Below are 16,490 nucleotides of genomic sequence, written 5' to 3'. Positions count from 1 at the left end.
CTGGGGTGTTCTGCTAGCTGTGCCCTTTACAGAGACCTCACCTCCTCAGGCATGAAGAAATGACAGGGAAGCACCTTTTTATATTCTAAATTTGTTTGTTTTTTGTAGGATGGGACAACCCTGGCTCCCCTGGCTCCTTCCTCTTGCACACTGTTCATTATTTCTCTGTGATGCCTTGCCTGCTAGCAGCACTGTGCTGGCAGCTGTTCTTTCATGGTTACCCAGCTCTACCTGTGCCACAGGCTTTTTCTCTTTTCTTTAAATCCTCCCTCATACCTTTGTTCTCCCTCAACATTTCAGTCTCTTTTTACTTGCAGTCTGACCCACTGGTCACAGTTCTGTACGTCCTTCTTGAGTTGACTCCTTTGAAGAAGGATGGCTTTAGCCAGTAAGAGTGGGGGCAGATTCTGAAGGTTTAGGTTCTGTTTCTTCCTCTGCTATGGATTTCCCATTTTGACTTTGGACATGTAACTACATCCCCAAGCCTTTATCATCTCCTAGGAAGGTGGTTGGGAGGTGACAATGCCAATTTCTCCCTGTTCTTATGAATTCTCCTAGTTTGGTTGATAGTTCCCAGCTAGAGAAGCTTAAAAGCTAATTAAACATGATAATTATCTTTCTCGTTTTTGTCTGTGCCACAGACAGTCCCTGCTGGGTTCTCTCTAGGTTACTGTAATGGAAATAGTAAGTTCTTACTTTAAATGTAAAGCATTTATTAGAAACTCTTTTCTCCTTCAATAGCAACACAAAAGCAGCAACTTGGGCTAAACCTTGTCTTCTGTTTCAAGTGAGATTTGTTCTGTACTTTTTCCCCAGGAAAACAGCTTTGATTAATATTTCAAGCATTTTATAACACTAAAAGCCAAACAACAGGATAGAAAAGCTGATTATGCAGAAATGAAAGCCAAGCTACATCTAAAGGTCAGAAGCCAAAAGTGCCTATGTCAAGCACTACATACCTTTTGGTTCTTGAACCTGGCAGCTGAAGGAAAATCAACATTGCACAAAAACCAATAATCCCTGTAACGAATCCTCTGTTTACTGGAAAATTCTTATGTAAGTGTTAACAGGTCAGGTGAAATCCTACATACTGTACATTTCTGCTCAGAAACATTCAAAGAGGCATAAGGCAACATCAGTGGACAACAATGGGATCTTTTCAATGTAAAGACACTTTTGTTTGGTCAGTGTAAATGGTTCTTACCAGACAAATGCCACAATTATGATTATTTCTACAAACAACACTCAGTAGAGAGATCAGGAGTTCAACTGGACCCTGGAAATCATGGGAGTTTTTTTCTTATGCTTTTAGGAAGATATAATTCTGACTGCTATGTGTGCATCTTTGACTGACCAATGTAACTCTCTCCAAATTTACTGATTCAGGAAGATATATGTGTATATCAATACTGTTCATGTAAAGAGAAGGTTCTTACATGGGTGTTTAAACCACCATGTACAAATGAACAGCAATCATCTTGCATTCTGCAAATGAAATTAAAACCCCCATGCACTTGCTAACCTTTTAAGTTTCAGGTATTTGCTCTAAATAGCACTAAGTACCTTTTTATTTTAGATGAAGCATAGATGTTCTCTGCCCATAATATCTTAAACAAAAGATGGGTATGAATGACAGATCAAGAGACTTTCAGTTTGTAGAGGCAGCTCTGAATGGAGTAATAACTGTGATTCACAAAACGTGTCACCCAGGTATTCTCATCTGCTTTCTAGACACTGCCTCATCTTGGTGTTTAAGTTACAAAGACTATAAAATTGACTTTGTTTCTTACAGGAGCAGAAAAGATGTACAACTAAGCCTGTTTTACTGTATTTCCATTACCAGTTCCTGATGGAAAGGCCTGGGGCTAGCTGGTTGTGGACTTTAAGTGATGGCTCAACATTGTAGCAGTGCAGAAAACTAAGATTTAAGGTATTTCTGCTGATAAATATCATGGACTACATCACCTGCTGTTCAGTGAAGTGACATTAATGTACACGTTGTTAAATGCTCTCTTAAATTTTCTTGATTTCTTTAGATTTTTGAATTAAGAAGTTGATTTGGACTCCTCAGAAAGTTTAATGCCCAAGAGGATTTGTTATCTGAGCTGGAAAGAAGTGCACAGGAACCCAATGCTCTTCTGAACCCACCAACTGCCTCCTTACTGCTGATTTTGCAAGGTTTAACCTGGACTTGCTGCACATCCACGTGGAAGCAGAATTTGAACTCCTCTGGGTTTGTACGTGTCACTCACAGATTTATTAGGACAATCATTTAATAGTCTCATTCTTCAGTGATCCTATTAACTTCTAAGTTTTGGTGTCTGTTCAGCTGTGCACAAAGAGCTGTTCTCAGAACTGTTTTCCTGATTAAAGATTAACAGTGCTTTGATAAAAGAAGGAAACATGGGCATCCTTGGAGTTTGTTTCTTACATCAGCTGGGTTAAACCTTTACTATCTTTTCTCACTGTGTATCTTCTATCTGTGTTTGGCAATCAAATTCTGCACAGCTCCAGCACGTTTCCCCTAGTTTAGTCAAAACAAGAGGAAAACTTTCTGCCTTTTAAACCTTTAACTCTTCCACCCTTGCACAAACAGCAACAGAAACCTGTAATAAGTAACTAAGGCAAGTCGTATTAAAAACTTTCTTTGCTATCTGTTGGATTAAAGAGTATTCTGTAAAAACAGTGGAAGTCACTGAGGTGTAGTTAACTGCATAACCACACTAATGTCTTTTGAAATGGAATAAGTGATATGCTTCCCAATAAACATCCTTCTTCCAAACAGATCCAGGCACGCAGCTCTGCTGTTTGCCACAAGGAGCAAATTGTGTATTATTGTTTCTAAATATATCATAATGTTAGATGAAACAGTTAATAGACAAATTGCAATTATGGTTAATAATTTTTAGACCACTTCCCTGACTTGTGCCTAAGCAATCAATCATCCCTGGTACTTTCAGCTCCAATAAGCTTATGCTAAGTACTTCCCCTTTTATATAACCCACATTTGTGCTCTGTTAGGTCTTGGTTTTTTGTCATGCTATATAATTATAATCATTTACAGTATGGAGCAGGATTTTAAGACCATAGACAATACTTGAAAGCATTAAGTCTTTTAATTTAATAAGAGTTGCTTTTGTTCTGCTGCAAGAATCACTCATATTTACAGAAATGATTTGTCTCCAACAAGTCAAGATGAGCACTGGAGGGAGAGCAAAGGCTGGCTTTCCCTGTGCCTTAGGCACAACCCGAATTTAGCTGATCCTGCATGAACAGCACAGTCCAAGCACTGTGCCCTGAGACAGCTCTGCAGCTCTGCTCACCCTCCTCTTTGCATGAGAAGTGGTAATTTATAGCCTGCCTAGACACTAGTCAATCAATACCCTCCAGCATGATTTCCATCTGGCTTTGCTTTGCTCTGCTCCCATCTTCTCTCTGCTTTGGGGATTCAGCAAGGAAACAAGTAGGACTGTATGTTCTGATGTTCCTGGGTCTGAGGTCTCACTAGTTTTTCATATGACTGCAGCAATTGGAAGCAGAGAATTGTGTTCTTTGGGGCAGGCAAGAAATCCAAGTCAGATCTAAATCCTAAGTGATGTCTGCTAAAATGAACTGTAGCTTCCATCTCTGGACCAGAGGTCTGGGGGAAAAAAATAAAAAAATTAATAATATTCTTCTTTCCAAGTGATCAAACTGTTTATTTTCTCCTGAGAATATTCCAGGCCAGCACTGAAGCACTGACTTAATTCTGAATCTGCAAGATTCAGTTGCTTAGAACAGCATCAAAAAGAACATAACTTTTAATCTCACTCATTAGCTGATGTGCTTGCTTTTTTTTTTTTTAAATTAAGGTTTCTGGTGGTCTCTGAAGAAATGCTTCATATTTGTGAAAGTGGGACACCAAAGGAGCAAGGAGCACCAAAAAATACAGCAAAGAGACTTCAACCATTTAGTGACAGCTTCAAGACCTGAGCAACATTTCAAGGAGCCAGATGAATTAGAAGATTGTAAAAGCATCTCCGCTTTCTCCGAAGCAGGTGATGGCGTGAAGGAGGTTATCTGGTGCTGTCATTATGGAGAGGGGCAATATCTCACTGCAAAAGAGGTGCTGAAGGTAGTGCTTGTCCCTGGGGTGGGAGGAGAGGGGAGGCGTGCGTGTTGGCGGCGCTAAGGCGCACACACCGCTGACAGGTGCGGCGCGAACGCGACACACGCTGGGAAACAAAAGTGAGACTTTGGTGGAAAGTGAAAATGGAAAACTTTCCAGATGCCAGGTGGAAAATGATATTAAAGCTGTCAAAATAAGTCACAACAAAGACTGGGTTTTCTCCTAGACTAACAGGAGTCATGTTCTGGAGAAGAATGGAGGTTTCAGCTACAAGGCAGAGTGTTATAAATGAAACAATTATGAGCATTGGAGGTTAAATTTGAACCTATTTGTTTTGGGGTTCTATGCTTTGGTCTCTTTGTTTTTCATTTTTCTCTTTCAAGTGCACTGCAGCATTCCTGATTTACTCTACAGTTTGTGGACAGGTCAAAAATGTGTAAATAAATCCCACTGTCATTGCTTCACATAGTTATCTATTCTGGGCCTAATTCCAAGCCCTGTTAAATTGATGGCAATCCTTCCATTGGCATCGGAGGACTGCAGTTTGGAACCTGTGATGGAGGTGCAAAGCATCGCCAGGGAGGATGGATAAACAGCCTCTGCAGTCATCCAAAGTGAGTTTCTAAAACACAGTAAGGGAAGCAAACCTTGAACTACATTCAAGGTCAAATATGCTTTATGTATATGGTAATGGAGCTTTTTAAAAAATCGGCTCCACCTAACACACATTAAACATCTTAAATATTATAAAAGACATTATTCAGATTTAAGACTGACAATCTGAACAGATAACCCAGTATTTTGCTTTAAAAAATCAGTTGCACTGTTTATACTTGGGTGGAAAACCACAGATCAGGACAAAGTTTCTTAGTGCAGCCAAGGAAATTTACTCTGCTGATTGAGGATTTTACTTGTCCATGTACTCACTTTCATGCACTGGTAGATTCCTATCAGTAATTTATCTGCAATTCTGTGGCTGAATTTTGTTTCTTTATGTAATGTTACTTCAGCACAAGAAAATGTGCCTACATTAAATTCCTTTTGCTCCTTATGAAACACTCCTAACAAACAATAATTCATTTTGAACGTTTACCCCCCAAAGTATAATTATGACTTAAAATGCAAAATACATCTCTATTCTTTCGTGATAGACTTTTCATGCAGGCTGTTGATGTGTTAGAAGGAACCAGACTCCCAGAGGAGTGGGTAGAAGCTTGATTGCAGCTAGAGATAGACAATGCAGCAGCAGCAGTAACTGGAGACTGCTCACACAACACACCATAATGGCCATTATGGAGCTGTTAACCTCCAGTGTGTCAAAACCTACTCAGAAACTGGCTGAATTTGTAGATTGCTGATCCAAATGGTTCCTTTAAATTCAGCAAAAAAGGAACTGAAGGGCTATTCTGCATTTGGGCTATAAATCCTTGGAAATACCGGTTAAAAATGGAAATAATGACAGACCTTTACTGTAGCTGCATGGATGGTGCTGGTATTAATAATGCAGAAGTGCAAGGCAGGACAGCTCTTAGAAGTTGATGACTGCTGAAGTGCAGAAAACCTCATTAAAACAACCTAAAGGATAGTGTACTATTATAACAACTTTTTTCCTACAGTGCCCTTCAACTATCATAATTGCACAGTAACAGAGCAACTTGAAAAGATTTAGGAATGTGTAAGAAGTAAAATCTCTGGCCACAGTTACTGGCAGCCTAATTATGTGAATAAATTGTGTACTCTGCATCCTGTTCTTTAGTTTTGAGAGCCTGTGGATTTGTGGATGATGAATAATGTGGTGTCTAACCAAAATATCAGCACTAAATTGCTGGAATAGACATTCAGCCTTAAATAATGGCTTTGGATTTGTGTTGATTCCAAGCAGTAGAATAGTTATGACTAACCTGCAGTAGTTAAATGTAAACATGTTGTATTATTTCTCCGTATAAGATTTTACAGAACTGTGGATAGGAGTGGCTGTTGTCAAGGGTGTTTATGAGATTTTCAGTTGATATCTCTGAGGATGAGGTCTAATAACCCCACCTAATCTGAGGGTAGTTGTGTGAGCTGTTGTTTGTGCTACAGATCTTTCACAAATGCCAGTTGTACTGGGTTACTTCCACAGACAAGGAAAGCCACCACTTGGTTTGGGGCTTTGATTCGTGTTTGGTAATTCAGTTTAACAGGATCCGGACTACACTGGGCTGCAGTCCCTGTGCAGTGCACTGTATCCTGCAATGCACAGAGCTAATATTTAGAGGTAAAGCTCCAAATCTGTCGTCTGCACTGACATATAATAGCGTATTCAAAGTAAGTGGGTTTTATAGAATGTTTGATGGCTGGAAATTACTAGTCTGGAAGGGTACACAAGATTAAATGTTAAGTCACTCAAACTGTGCAAGTTTACCTCAAAGACATTTTCACAATGCCTTTGGAGAAAGAAGTATTTCAACTTGTTCTCGCTGAATAACCAATCCTGGCCTAAGGAACAGCGTAACGATGCTTGTACATCGCTCCACTGCCTCTGCAAAGCCACTTGAGCCAATTTTGTACAGCACTTGTGTGGCGGCAGCATCAGGCGGCCCTTCAGCGGCACTCCAGCGCCGGGCTCCCGGCTGGAGGCTTTCCGCCACAGAAACACGGCAAGTGCTTCAGATATTCCCCAAGTGGAGAAACCAATTGAGCTCAGCCCCGCGGTCTCCAGCCAAGTGGGAGCAGAAGGTTAAGGGCCTACAATTAAGGCTCGGAGATCTTCATTTTTGCTAGCCCAGAGGGTGAGAAAACGGCAGCTGCTCTGACAGCACTTGCCATGCATGGGGACCAAGGAGCATCGGGCACCTGGATCATTGGGAGGGAAACCTCTGCAGGTTCGGGGCTTTGTGTTTTGGAGGGAATTAACAGGTGAGAAGCAGCTGTTCCCCAAAGCTGCTACCCACGAGTGGGCTCCCACCCCAGCTGCTGCTGAGGGAGCGGCACAGGGAGGCAGAGGATGGCAGAGGCGGCCGTGCCAAGGTGCACGGCAGGTGCTGAGCCCCTTCCCTGCCTCCTCCCCTCGAGGGCCAGCCCGGGGGGACCCAACAGCCCGGGGGGACCCAACAGCCCAGGGGGACCCAACAGCCTGGGGGGACCCAACAGCCTGGGGGGACCCGCCCGCAGTGACCGAGAGGGGCAAGAGTATCACAGCCTGGTTCATTGGTGTGTGACAGAGAAGGCATTACAATTAGCCTGCAAAAGTCCTAAATTTGTTTAAAAAGCAGAGCATACTTCTCATTTCCTTTTAAAAGTGCTGAAATGAAATTCTAAATGTTTTCTTTAAAAAATAAATATACGTGTTTCTGTGTTCTCAGCGCCGCAATCTTAAAATGATGCTCTGAAATTTTATATAAAATTTTGAAGAGGCAGGACATAATTTTAGTAATTATTCTTACTTAATTGTAACTTACCTGTTAGGCTGCTCTATGCCAAATGCAAATTTTGTCCATTACATGTAAGACTGAAAATCAGAGCAAATTGGTGGCTTGCATTTTGTTGACTGCTCAGTTGATTTGCCTTTAATTGAAAAAGTTGTAAAACATTTTTTTTAATAGATTAACAGAGAAAATGATGCCATTGCCTCTGAAAATAACATCCAGCAACTGAGACCATCTGAAGAGGGGGAAGGAAAGGAAGTTTTTTCCACTGTTGGGGAAACAAAGAGTCAGAGCTGCAAAGGGGGTGATGATTTGTCAGACTCTTTCAATGAAAGTAAAGAGCAGGAATATCCAACTGCATCAGAACAAACAGTTGTAAGAAATCTCAAGAATCTAAAATTTGAGGCTGGTGCTCCACAACAGGAAAAAGGTAAAAAGTTAATAATCTTTGTAGTTAATTTTTAAATAAGACATGTAAAGTAAGATTTTGAACTGAGGTTGAAGTTTTGCATTAAATATTCACAGTGGTAATTGTTTAGATTAGGTTAAGTAAAATTCTGTGGAAATTTGGAAGAAGAAATAATACCTTCAGCCCTAAGTGCTCAAAGCTCTTGTTCAGGCTGATGTCATCTGCCTTGTGTTCAGGAGAGACATTTTGGATGGCATTTAGAAATTAATGGTCTTTTGAACAGTGTGTGGTGTTTGAAACCTCCAGGGAGATTTCAAAGTTAATATTGTATAAGTGTCTTTGAATAAACCTAGTAATTTATTTAGTGTCTTGATCCACTCATTCAGCTTCAAAATGTGCTTGTTTGAGGGTTTATGGTTGAGCTTAGAGTGGTTCCACATTGCCAGCAGAGGGTGGTGGGCACTTATCAATCAATACCTGTCAGCAAAGCCTAAATAAGAGTAATAGAAAATGGCTGATTTAAGATGTTAGAAACCTTAAAGTATGTTACAGAAGTTAGGGACTGACTCAGAAAAGAACAGATAAGCATCTGTTTCCCTAGAAACTGTGTGTGTACTGTAAAAATTGGATGACATCAATGATGTTGAGTCTGTAAATGTGTGTGTTGTATCTGGAAGTTAAGGTATCTTGGCTGGGGCTCTCTGTGGAACTGTACAAATTGTTGATGTCCCCTGGTTCAGTTACAGCCTTTATAGGAAACACGTTTGAGCAGTTTTAACAAAGCTAACAATGTTCCTTTGTGTGGGCATGAATCCACAATGAACAAATGACAATAAAGTGGTTTTGTTTGCTTTTACTGAAGTGAAGTGTTATCTGCACATCTCTGTGTGGTATAAAGCAATGTATGAAATGCATTTTGGTCTCAGCATGAAAATCATTACAGAGAGCACACTTGGGAGCTGAGACAACTGTTCTGGAAAGACTCTTCAAATATGACGTATTTGCCATTTCACAGTTTCAGATCTTCTTCATAACTAAAAGTGTTGCACATTTAATCTTAACTTGTTACTCTCAAAAGAAATTCATTACTCTTGTGCCTCGAACTTTAATCTATGACTTCTCCACAGAACTGACTTTTCCCCCTCAAATTCAACCAGTAATTTTAAAGACGCTTTCACATCATGATTTTTTTATATGCACTTTACAGATTCAGGAGCACCAGAGAGCTGGGAATAGCTTAACCTGCCATTTCCAAATCTTTGCATAAATTTAATTAGTGCTAATTACACAGTTGTTATCAAGAAGTTTGTTGCACAGGCTGTAAGTCTTAAAGATGGTACTTAGAGAGGAAATCTCATCCTGTCTTGGTGGTGAGGGCAAGGGTAGGAGTTAGGTTTCCTGGGATTAGATTCTAAACTGTATCACCAGCAATTAACACAATTTTGGGGGCAAATCACTTAAGTCTTGATGAATCCTTTGATATAGAAGTTTGAAGTAGTTTTATCCAGACTAGAGGGACTCTTTAGAAATTAGTACCATTTTTTAAAAAAGTAAAGTCATTATTTTGTGGCATGTACAGCGTAAATGTGTCTTTGTTCCAACAGGAGAAAATAAAAGTTTCAACTGTTTTTTTCTGCACGTTCACCTCAGTGAAGTTGTGGAGTCTTGGGCGTCATCTGAAAACCCATTCGGATGAGAAACATCACGCGTGTCACCTCTGCCCCAAGGCTTCCGTACAGCAGCCCTGCTGCACAGCCATGTAACACACACACAGGTACCCAGGGCCTGAAAATGCTGTGTTACATACTGCCTTCAAAACTGATGAGCAGGCAAGTGGCTCTGCCTTGGAGCTGTGTTCTGTGATCATTTTATGCTCAGAAATTCCTCTGATTTTCTGTGGCGTTCCGCACTGAGAAGACATGGTCTGTAGTTAGGAACTCTGTGTGTGTGTATTTGTTTATTTTGTTAATGCCATTATAACAATTCTTGTCAGCTGAACAGTGATTTCAGCTGTGTTTCATTCCTACATGCAGAATAGAATTTTCTGTGATGTTTTCATTTAGCTATATAAACATATGAAGCAAAGTGATAAATTGTATTTATAATAAACTTACTGTGTACATATATACGGAAGAAATTCTCTGCTGGGAAGGTGGGGAGGTACTGGCACAGGCTGCCCAGAGAAGCTGTGACTGCCCCATCCCTGGAAGTGCCCAAGGCCAGGTTGACCAGGGCTTGGAGCAACTTGGGACAGTGGAAGGTGTCCCTGCCCATGGCAGAGAGTAGAACAAAATGAGCTTTAAGGTGCCTTCCAATCCAAATCATTCTATGTTTTATAGTATGTAAAAAATCAGAATATCAGATATGGTTTTATTAAAAAATTTTGCATGTTGATGTAAGGCAGACAAATCAAATTGCTGTGGTGTTGAATAAAAGTCTCACATGCATTGTTGCAGGGAACAAACCCCATAAATGCAGTGAGTTTGACACAGCCTTTGTGACCCGAGGGGAACTTGCACGACACAGGAGGTACAAGCACACTTTGGAGAAGCCTTTCAAGTGCACAATATGTGAATACTCCAGTGTGGAAGTGAGTACAGCCTTACTGAATCTTTTGGGAGGGTGTGAAGGTTTTCACATGCTAGAATTTTAATGTACATACAATTTTTGCCCAGATTTTTAACCATGAGAAGTCCAGGCTCTGCTGATGGCCCTGGACACGCTGATGGATTGTGTTTATCTGTAATGGTGCTGCAGAGTTATTGCAAGGTGGCTGATGGTTACAGCTGTGTGGTGCCATGCATTTATTTCATTACATTTCATTTCATTACATTACATTTCATAACATTGCATTACATTTCATTTGTGTGCACATCTTTTCATCCCCGTCATCCTGAAAAAAAAGGAACAAGTAACTTGAGTTCCTGGAAGCCTTATTTGTCCAGCTAGTATTTGCAAATGTGTTGCTCCAAAATAATACTCATACAATTATTTAGGGGTTTTTTAGCTATTTGCATTATAAGAGCTTTTTCTCTTTTTTTATTCTAAAATTGGTGCTAGACAATGTGTTTGTGTGATTTTGGTCCTACAAAAGCATTTTTGGTCCTCATTTCCACTACGTTCCATGTACTGTAGGACAGTACTAGCTAATGTCTAAAAGGAAGTTCATGTATTCTGTTTATATATTTGATGATGTATGGGTTTTTTCCAGTTCTAGAATTTTCTCCATCTAGAATAAAATACCTTAGAGTCTGCTTAAGAGTGCACTTGGAAATTGCAATTGAATTGGGTGCACAGGCTTTTAGAAATGCACCTGTGATTGAATCACTGTCACAGTTTAGTGGATGTTCAATATCTGAATTTGTGCTGTGTCCAACTGTAAGCAATCCTGAACTTTATTCCATGCACCTTATCTTAATAATTAGATTTTTGATAGCTTGCATCTTTAAAAAGCCTGACAGCTGATACTAAATTACCCTATTCTTTCCTTGTTTCAGCAAGGAGCTATTCAGCATTCATTGCTGTTACAGAACTCACATTCTTGTAAGATTTACCTGAATGAAGAAAGCTGAAAGAGCTCTCCAGCACTGCCATGCAGATTATTTGACTTTTGTGTATCAAAGGTTGGCAGTCATGTTTAATTTTATTTAAGTGAATAGTAGTGTAGATTTGAAGAAATCTAGCAGTGAATTCATTAATTGTGTTCATAAATGGAGGAACTGAACAGTTGATAACTCCTAATCACATACCTACAATATTTATGTAGAACATATCAGAAAAACAGCATAAAAAAGTAGAATTGAATTAAACTTTGTAACTAAAGTGCTTCATTGGGACTTGAAGGTGAATAGACTCTGGATAATGAGTTTGGTCTTTCATTTATTTTCCTGAGTGTTTTCAAAGAATTTCATGTTTGGTATATCCAAGTAGCCTGACAGTAGTAGGTATCCTCTTTTTAAAATTTTATCTTTGTTTGTTTTTATTATAAAATTTCCCATTTTGCTAATGTGGACCCTAAATAGGAAAGTAAGATAATATGGGGAAAGAGTGCAGAAGTGTCCTAAAGCCACAACAGGCTGATTGTGCAGGGAAAAACACAAATGTGAGAGTGCTAATTCTGGGTTTAATACAATGTTTTAAATTGCAGTAGGTGCAGCATGTAAAACAGCTTATATTTTAATTAAATGCATCTCTAATGTAGATGTTGCTTTAGGAAATCTCTCCTTTCTGTCTGAGGCCAGCAAGATGAGGCGCTGCGTTCGCTCGCACACGGGAGAGCGGCCCTTCCCCTGCCACCTGTGCAGCCATGCCAGCAAAGATGCCTGCAAGCTGGAGAGGCACGTGTTAACTCACACAGGTGGGATTCTGGGCTAGGGATCAAGCCCAGGGCCTCAGCTCCTTAATATTCATAGAGCAATTTTATTTCAGCCTCACAATTAGCCCTTTTTAAACTTGCGATTTGGAGTAAAAACATGTTCTCTTTCAGTGTTCTGGATTTGGCAGTTGGAATCCCAGTAGTTAGTCTTGCTGTTCCTCCTAAACTTCTTTTATATTAGAGAAATATTTCATGAAATATTTCATTTTCTGTGGGTCAAGTTGTCTCTTTTATTTCTCAATTAGTTGATTTTATTTGGAGAGGTATCTATGAGAGATTTTTAACTCTCTGTTCAGAACATATTGTTGTGACCCCAGATTGCCAGCAACCAATTTGGTCAACAAAGAATTAAATTGCTTTAAGATTGAAAGCAGTGTGTTCTTGTCATAGCTCTGTAACATGCAAGTCATCTCAGGGGCAGTGGGTATCAATCCTGTACTTCAGGGTTTAACTTGGCTCAATTATGATATGCAATTTGTGCTCTGATTAATGTTTTAGGTTGAATCAGAGTGTGACAGCGTGGTTTGAATCAAATTTTCCAAATATCTGCGCTTGTCATGCATTGGTTCATATCTTGAGACAGTTTGGTGCAATTAAAGTGAATTATTTTTTTATGAGAATCAACCACAAGAGTCCAACTGGAAGAGTTCAAGAGTGTTACCCACTCCTGGCAGGGACTTTTCCACAGAACCAGTCTGGAGCTGGTTCAAAGCTGTGCCAGTTGCCAGTGTTGATGTAATTTTTAATGGTACTCACACCTGATGAAGCTTTTTGGGGAGGAAAGGCAAGAAAATAATTTCCGAATTTCCCTCCTCGCCATTATCAATGGCTGATGGTGTGTCACTCTTACCATGATGTTTTACTGCTGTTTACTTTCTCTCCTTGCATATTTGAAGATAATTCTGCATTTTTGTACATGAAGTATTCAAGGAAGAATAGATGACAATTTAAAATATTTCCTTATTCCTAGTTTAGAATTATATGAAAGGCTTTATGCTTCAGCAGTTTGACTTGTGGACTCAGAAAGCCAAGATTTTGTGTTGCAATCAGTTATGTAAACTTCTGGAGACTTGTTTGGCCTTTTGTGCACTGTCAACTAATATTAACTTTTGGTTGATCTGGAGACTGTTGCTGTTAGAACATGGATGTTGAATTCTGTGGGAATTTGAATTTATATTAAATAAGTAGAGTTTCTAAGCATATCCTATTTTAATTTCTTTTTAATAAAAAATGCTATGAGTGTTATGTTTGCCAGGCCAGATTCACTCAGAGAGGCACCATGAAAATCCATGTGTTACAGAAACATGGAGAAAATGGGCCAAAACACCAATGTCCCCATTGTAGTGCTTTCCTTTCTCGAAAAAGTGATTTGGGTGAGTCTAAAGGAAAACACTAACAGCATAATATAGAGCTAAGTAGAGGTGAAATCTCTAATTTTCACAAAATTTCACCAAATGTCTTATAGCTGACTTCAATTATCACAATATTTTGAGTAAAATGTATTTGTAGGTTTACAGGTAAATTTCTCCTGCAAGGAGATGTGGTGACATCTTGTGGTTGATGTTTTAATTTGTTTAAAATGCAAAGTAGCAAATATTTAGCTTTTTCTGTTTTATGATTTGCTTGATGCCTGTGGCACTGTGACCTCTGGTTTTTCAGAAGAAGTGTTGGTGAAAATAGAGCTGACCAGTAAGAAAAAAACCTATATATGATTTTAAGTTTCCAGAAGTACCTGAAAATGTAGCATTTGAGCCTGAAATGTGACTGAATTCTGACTAAATTCAGTCAGAACTGAAAAATTTATTTTGAAGAGTACTTTTAGGATAGCTAGAACATATTCAGCAAGGAAAGTAAGAAATTATTATTCACTTCAAAACCATATGCAATGAGAACATATTCTCATTTTGGCTTAACTGTGCACACTTTAAAGTAAATGTGACCCTTTTTCCACATACAGATTTTACATGTGAAACTTTATTGCTTCTCCAGGAAGCAGAAAATGATAAATTTTATTTTATACCCACCAAATGGCAATGTTCTTTTAAAGCAGAATTTTAATATATTCTGGAAAATCTTCAGGAGTTTTATGGAAGTTGTTAACTAAGTCAGTCTTCCACTTAGCGTTCCAGAATTTGTCTGTCAGAACTATATTTGCTTTGTGTCTGTTAAATTGCTTACATAGATTAAGATTTGATTGATATATTTGTTCTTCATTATGCTAACAGAGTAATATATGTAAGCATGCTGAAAATCGTGGATTGGTGAGGGCAAAAACTGCTACACCCAGAAAAGGAAGGAAAGGCAAAAATAAAATCCATGAGAACCCGAAGCGTGCTAAGGCAGAAGGTAATCAGTGACTAAGTTAGGATTTAATCATGTAAATTAGAATCAAGACTAAAAGGCTAAGGCATTGAATCTTCCCTGCTGCTTAATTGCTGTTTCACAGTGGAGCTAATAATGGAAGAATACTTGAGAATAGGCTTTATTGTGTGTCAGAAACTCTTGTTGTGTGAGTGGGGTCTCTGCACAGGTACCATCCCTGCCCCTAACCTCCCTTTTCAGCAATGCTTTCAGATGATCTTTGTGGAGTAAGAGACAAGAATGGAGATGCACCTTAGGCCTGGGTGTCCCTAAATCTCACCCTTTGTATCAGATTGTATCTGCACTGAGAGAAAATTTGATGTGGTAAGAAGAAAAAATGTTGGAGCTTTTCTGAATCTAATGAATATATATCAGCAGCTGAGTTTACATTAGCATTGACACTTCTGTTTTCACTGGTGAGGCTGTAATGGTATGGTTAGAGAGAAGTGTTACAGCTGCAGTGTTTATGTTTTTGCAGTAATTAGATTTTGCTGCTTATTAATGTTTTCCTACATGCAAACAATTTCTTTTTGATATCTTGTAAATACCTTCATCTGAAAGCTTGATTTTCTAGGGCTGTGATAATGTGTCTTCAGATGTTGTTCATGCAAATATTCAGTTCATTAATTGACTCACACAAAACCTAGAAATTTCTGTGCTGTTCCAGAAGGTTTTTCCCCAAAACTGACATTTGCAAGTATTTAAACATATCACTGTCCACTTGCACAACTTGAAGGGGCCTGTGGGATCCTCAGTGTGGCTTTGCAGATGATGACTTGTGAGACTGGGGCTGTCAGTGATTTGCTGTTGCTAATACTTAAAAAAGAAAAAGCACGCCTATGATAATTAAATTTCCAGTTAAAAAATGCTTAGTTTTCCTCTGATGAGAATACCAAACTCAGTAACATGGCTTGTAATGTAATATTCAACAGAAGATAAATTCATTCCCCAAGTAAAGTGCAAGATAAAAGATGTGCTTTAGTTACATATTGGCAGCATTTTCTCCACTAAATTAAATTGCATACTTGTTAAATTTATTGAAATATTTACTTGTCTTTCTGATTAATCATCCCAATATTTAATTTTTTTTTTCAAAGTTGCCCTGAAATTATTCCCAGATGACTCTACTGTGAAAAATGAACATTGTGCCAGTGAGATTGTTCCTGTTTCAGATGGGACAGAAACAGCAACTCCAAGGGAACACAGAGCAGAAGCAGCTCAGTAAATGGATCCTCAGCATGATGGACAAACAATGCACAAACAGACTGGTCTTCCTTGTTCTCAGTAGTTGTAACTCAAAGTGTGGCACTACCTCCAGTTAGAAAGGTGGAAAAGATGCTGGTTGGAAGCTGTTGAAGCCCTTCTCATGTGCTCATGTTTCTTCTGGCTGCAGTTTCTACTGTGTGACCTAAATACCATTGCAAATTATGAAAATTAGAGGCAACTTTCACCTGGTTTATTACATACAGGTAATAACAGAATGGCAAAAATCAGCTAATTTCAGAGTTGTTTATTAAAGAATAGATTGGTTGTTTCCCCTTTCATTGGTTTTTTGCCAGCTTTACTCACAGAAGTGCAGACTGATCTGAGGCAAGTTTATCCCTCAGTATCACTGAGAGCTGCCTGAATTTCACTGCTTATACTTTGCTGAGGTAAGCACATGAAAGGCAATGATTTTTTAGTACAAGGTACATTTACTAAATCTCCTTTCTGCAAACACTTTAGTTTCTAATCGAATTCATGATGCAATAGAATGCATGACACAATTTAGTGGAAAAGCACCATTTTTTATGCCTCATACTGCTGGTAATTAGAAACTAATCTTTTGTC

General features: G+C 39.0%; 1 protein-coding gene across 1 annotated transcript; it reads left to right on the top strand.

The window, feature by feature from the left end:
• The first annotated feature begins 4,624 nt into the window (after window positions 1-4,624).
• CTCFL (CCCTC-binding factor like) lies at window positions 4,625-16,141 on the top strand. The gene is given in 11 exon segments (XM_064730311.1): window positions 4,625-4,722; window positions 7,693-7,890; window positions 9,529-9,649; window positions 9,652-9,681; window positions 9,684-9,698; window positions 10,381-10,514; window positions 12,161-12,281; window positions 13,523-13,672; window positions 13,809-13,816; window positions 14,525-14,645; window positions 15,758-16,141. Coding segments are annotated over 11 exon segments (1,056 nt in total). The 5' UTR covers window positions 4,625-4,692; the 3' UTR covers window positions 15,886-16,141.
• The last annotated feature ends 349 nt before the right edge of the window (window positions 16,142-16,490 follow it).

The sequence above is a fragment of the Zonotrichia leucophrys genome, chromosome 20 (assembly GCF_028769735.1).
Source record: "Zonotrichia leucophrys gambelii isolate GWCS_2022_RI chromosome 20, RI_Zleu_2.0, whole genome shotgun sequence".
In the NCBI taxonomy this organism is placed as follows: Eukaryota; Metazoa; Chordata; class Aves; order Passeriformes; family Passerellidae; genus Zonotrichia; species Zonotrichia leucophrys.
The sequence above is the reverse complement of the archived record's forward strand: the minus strand, read 5'-3'. Positions and strand labels throughout refer to the sequence as shown.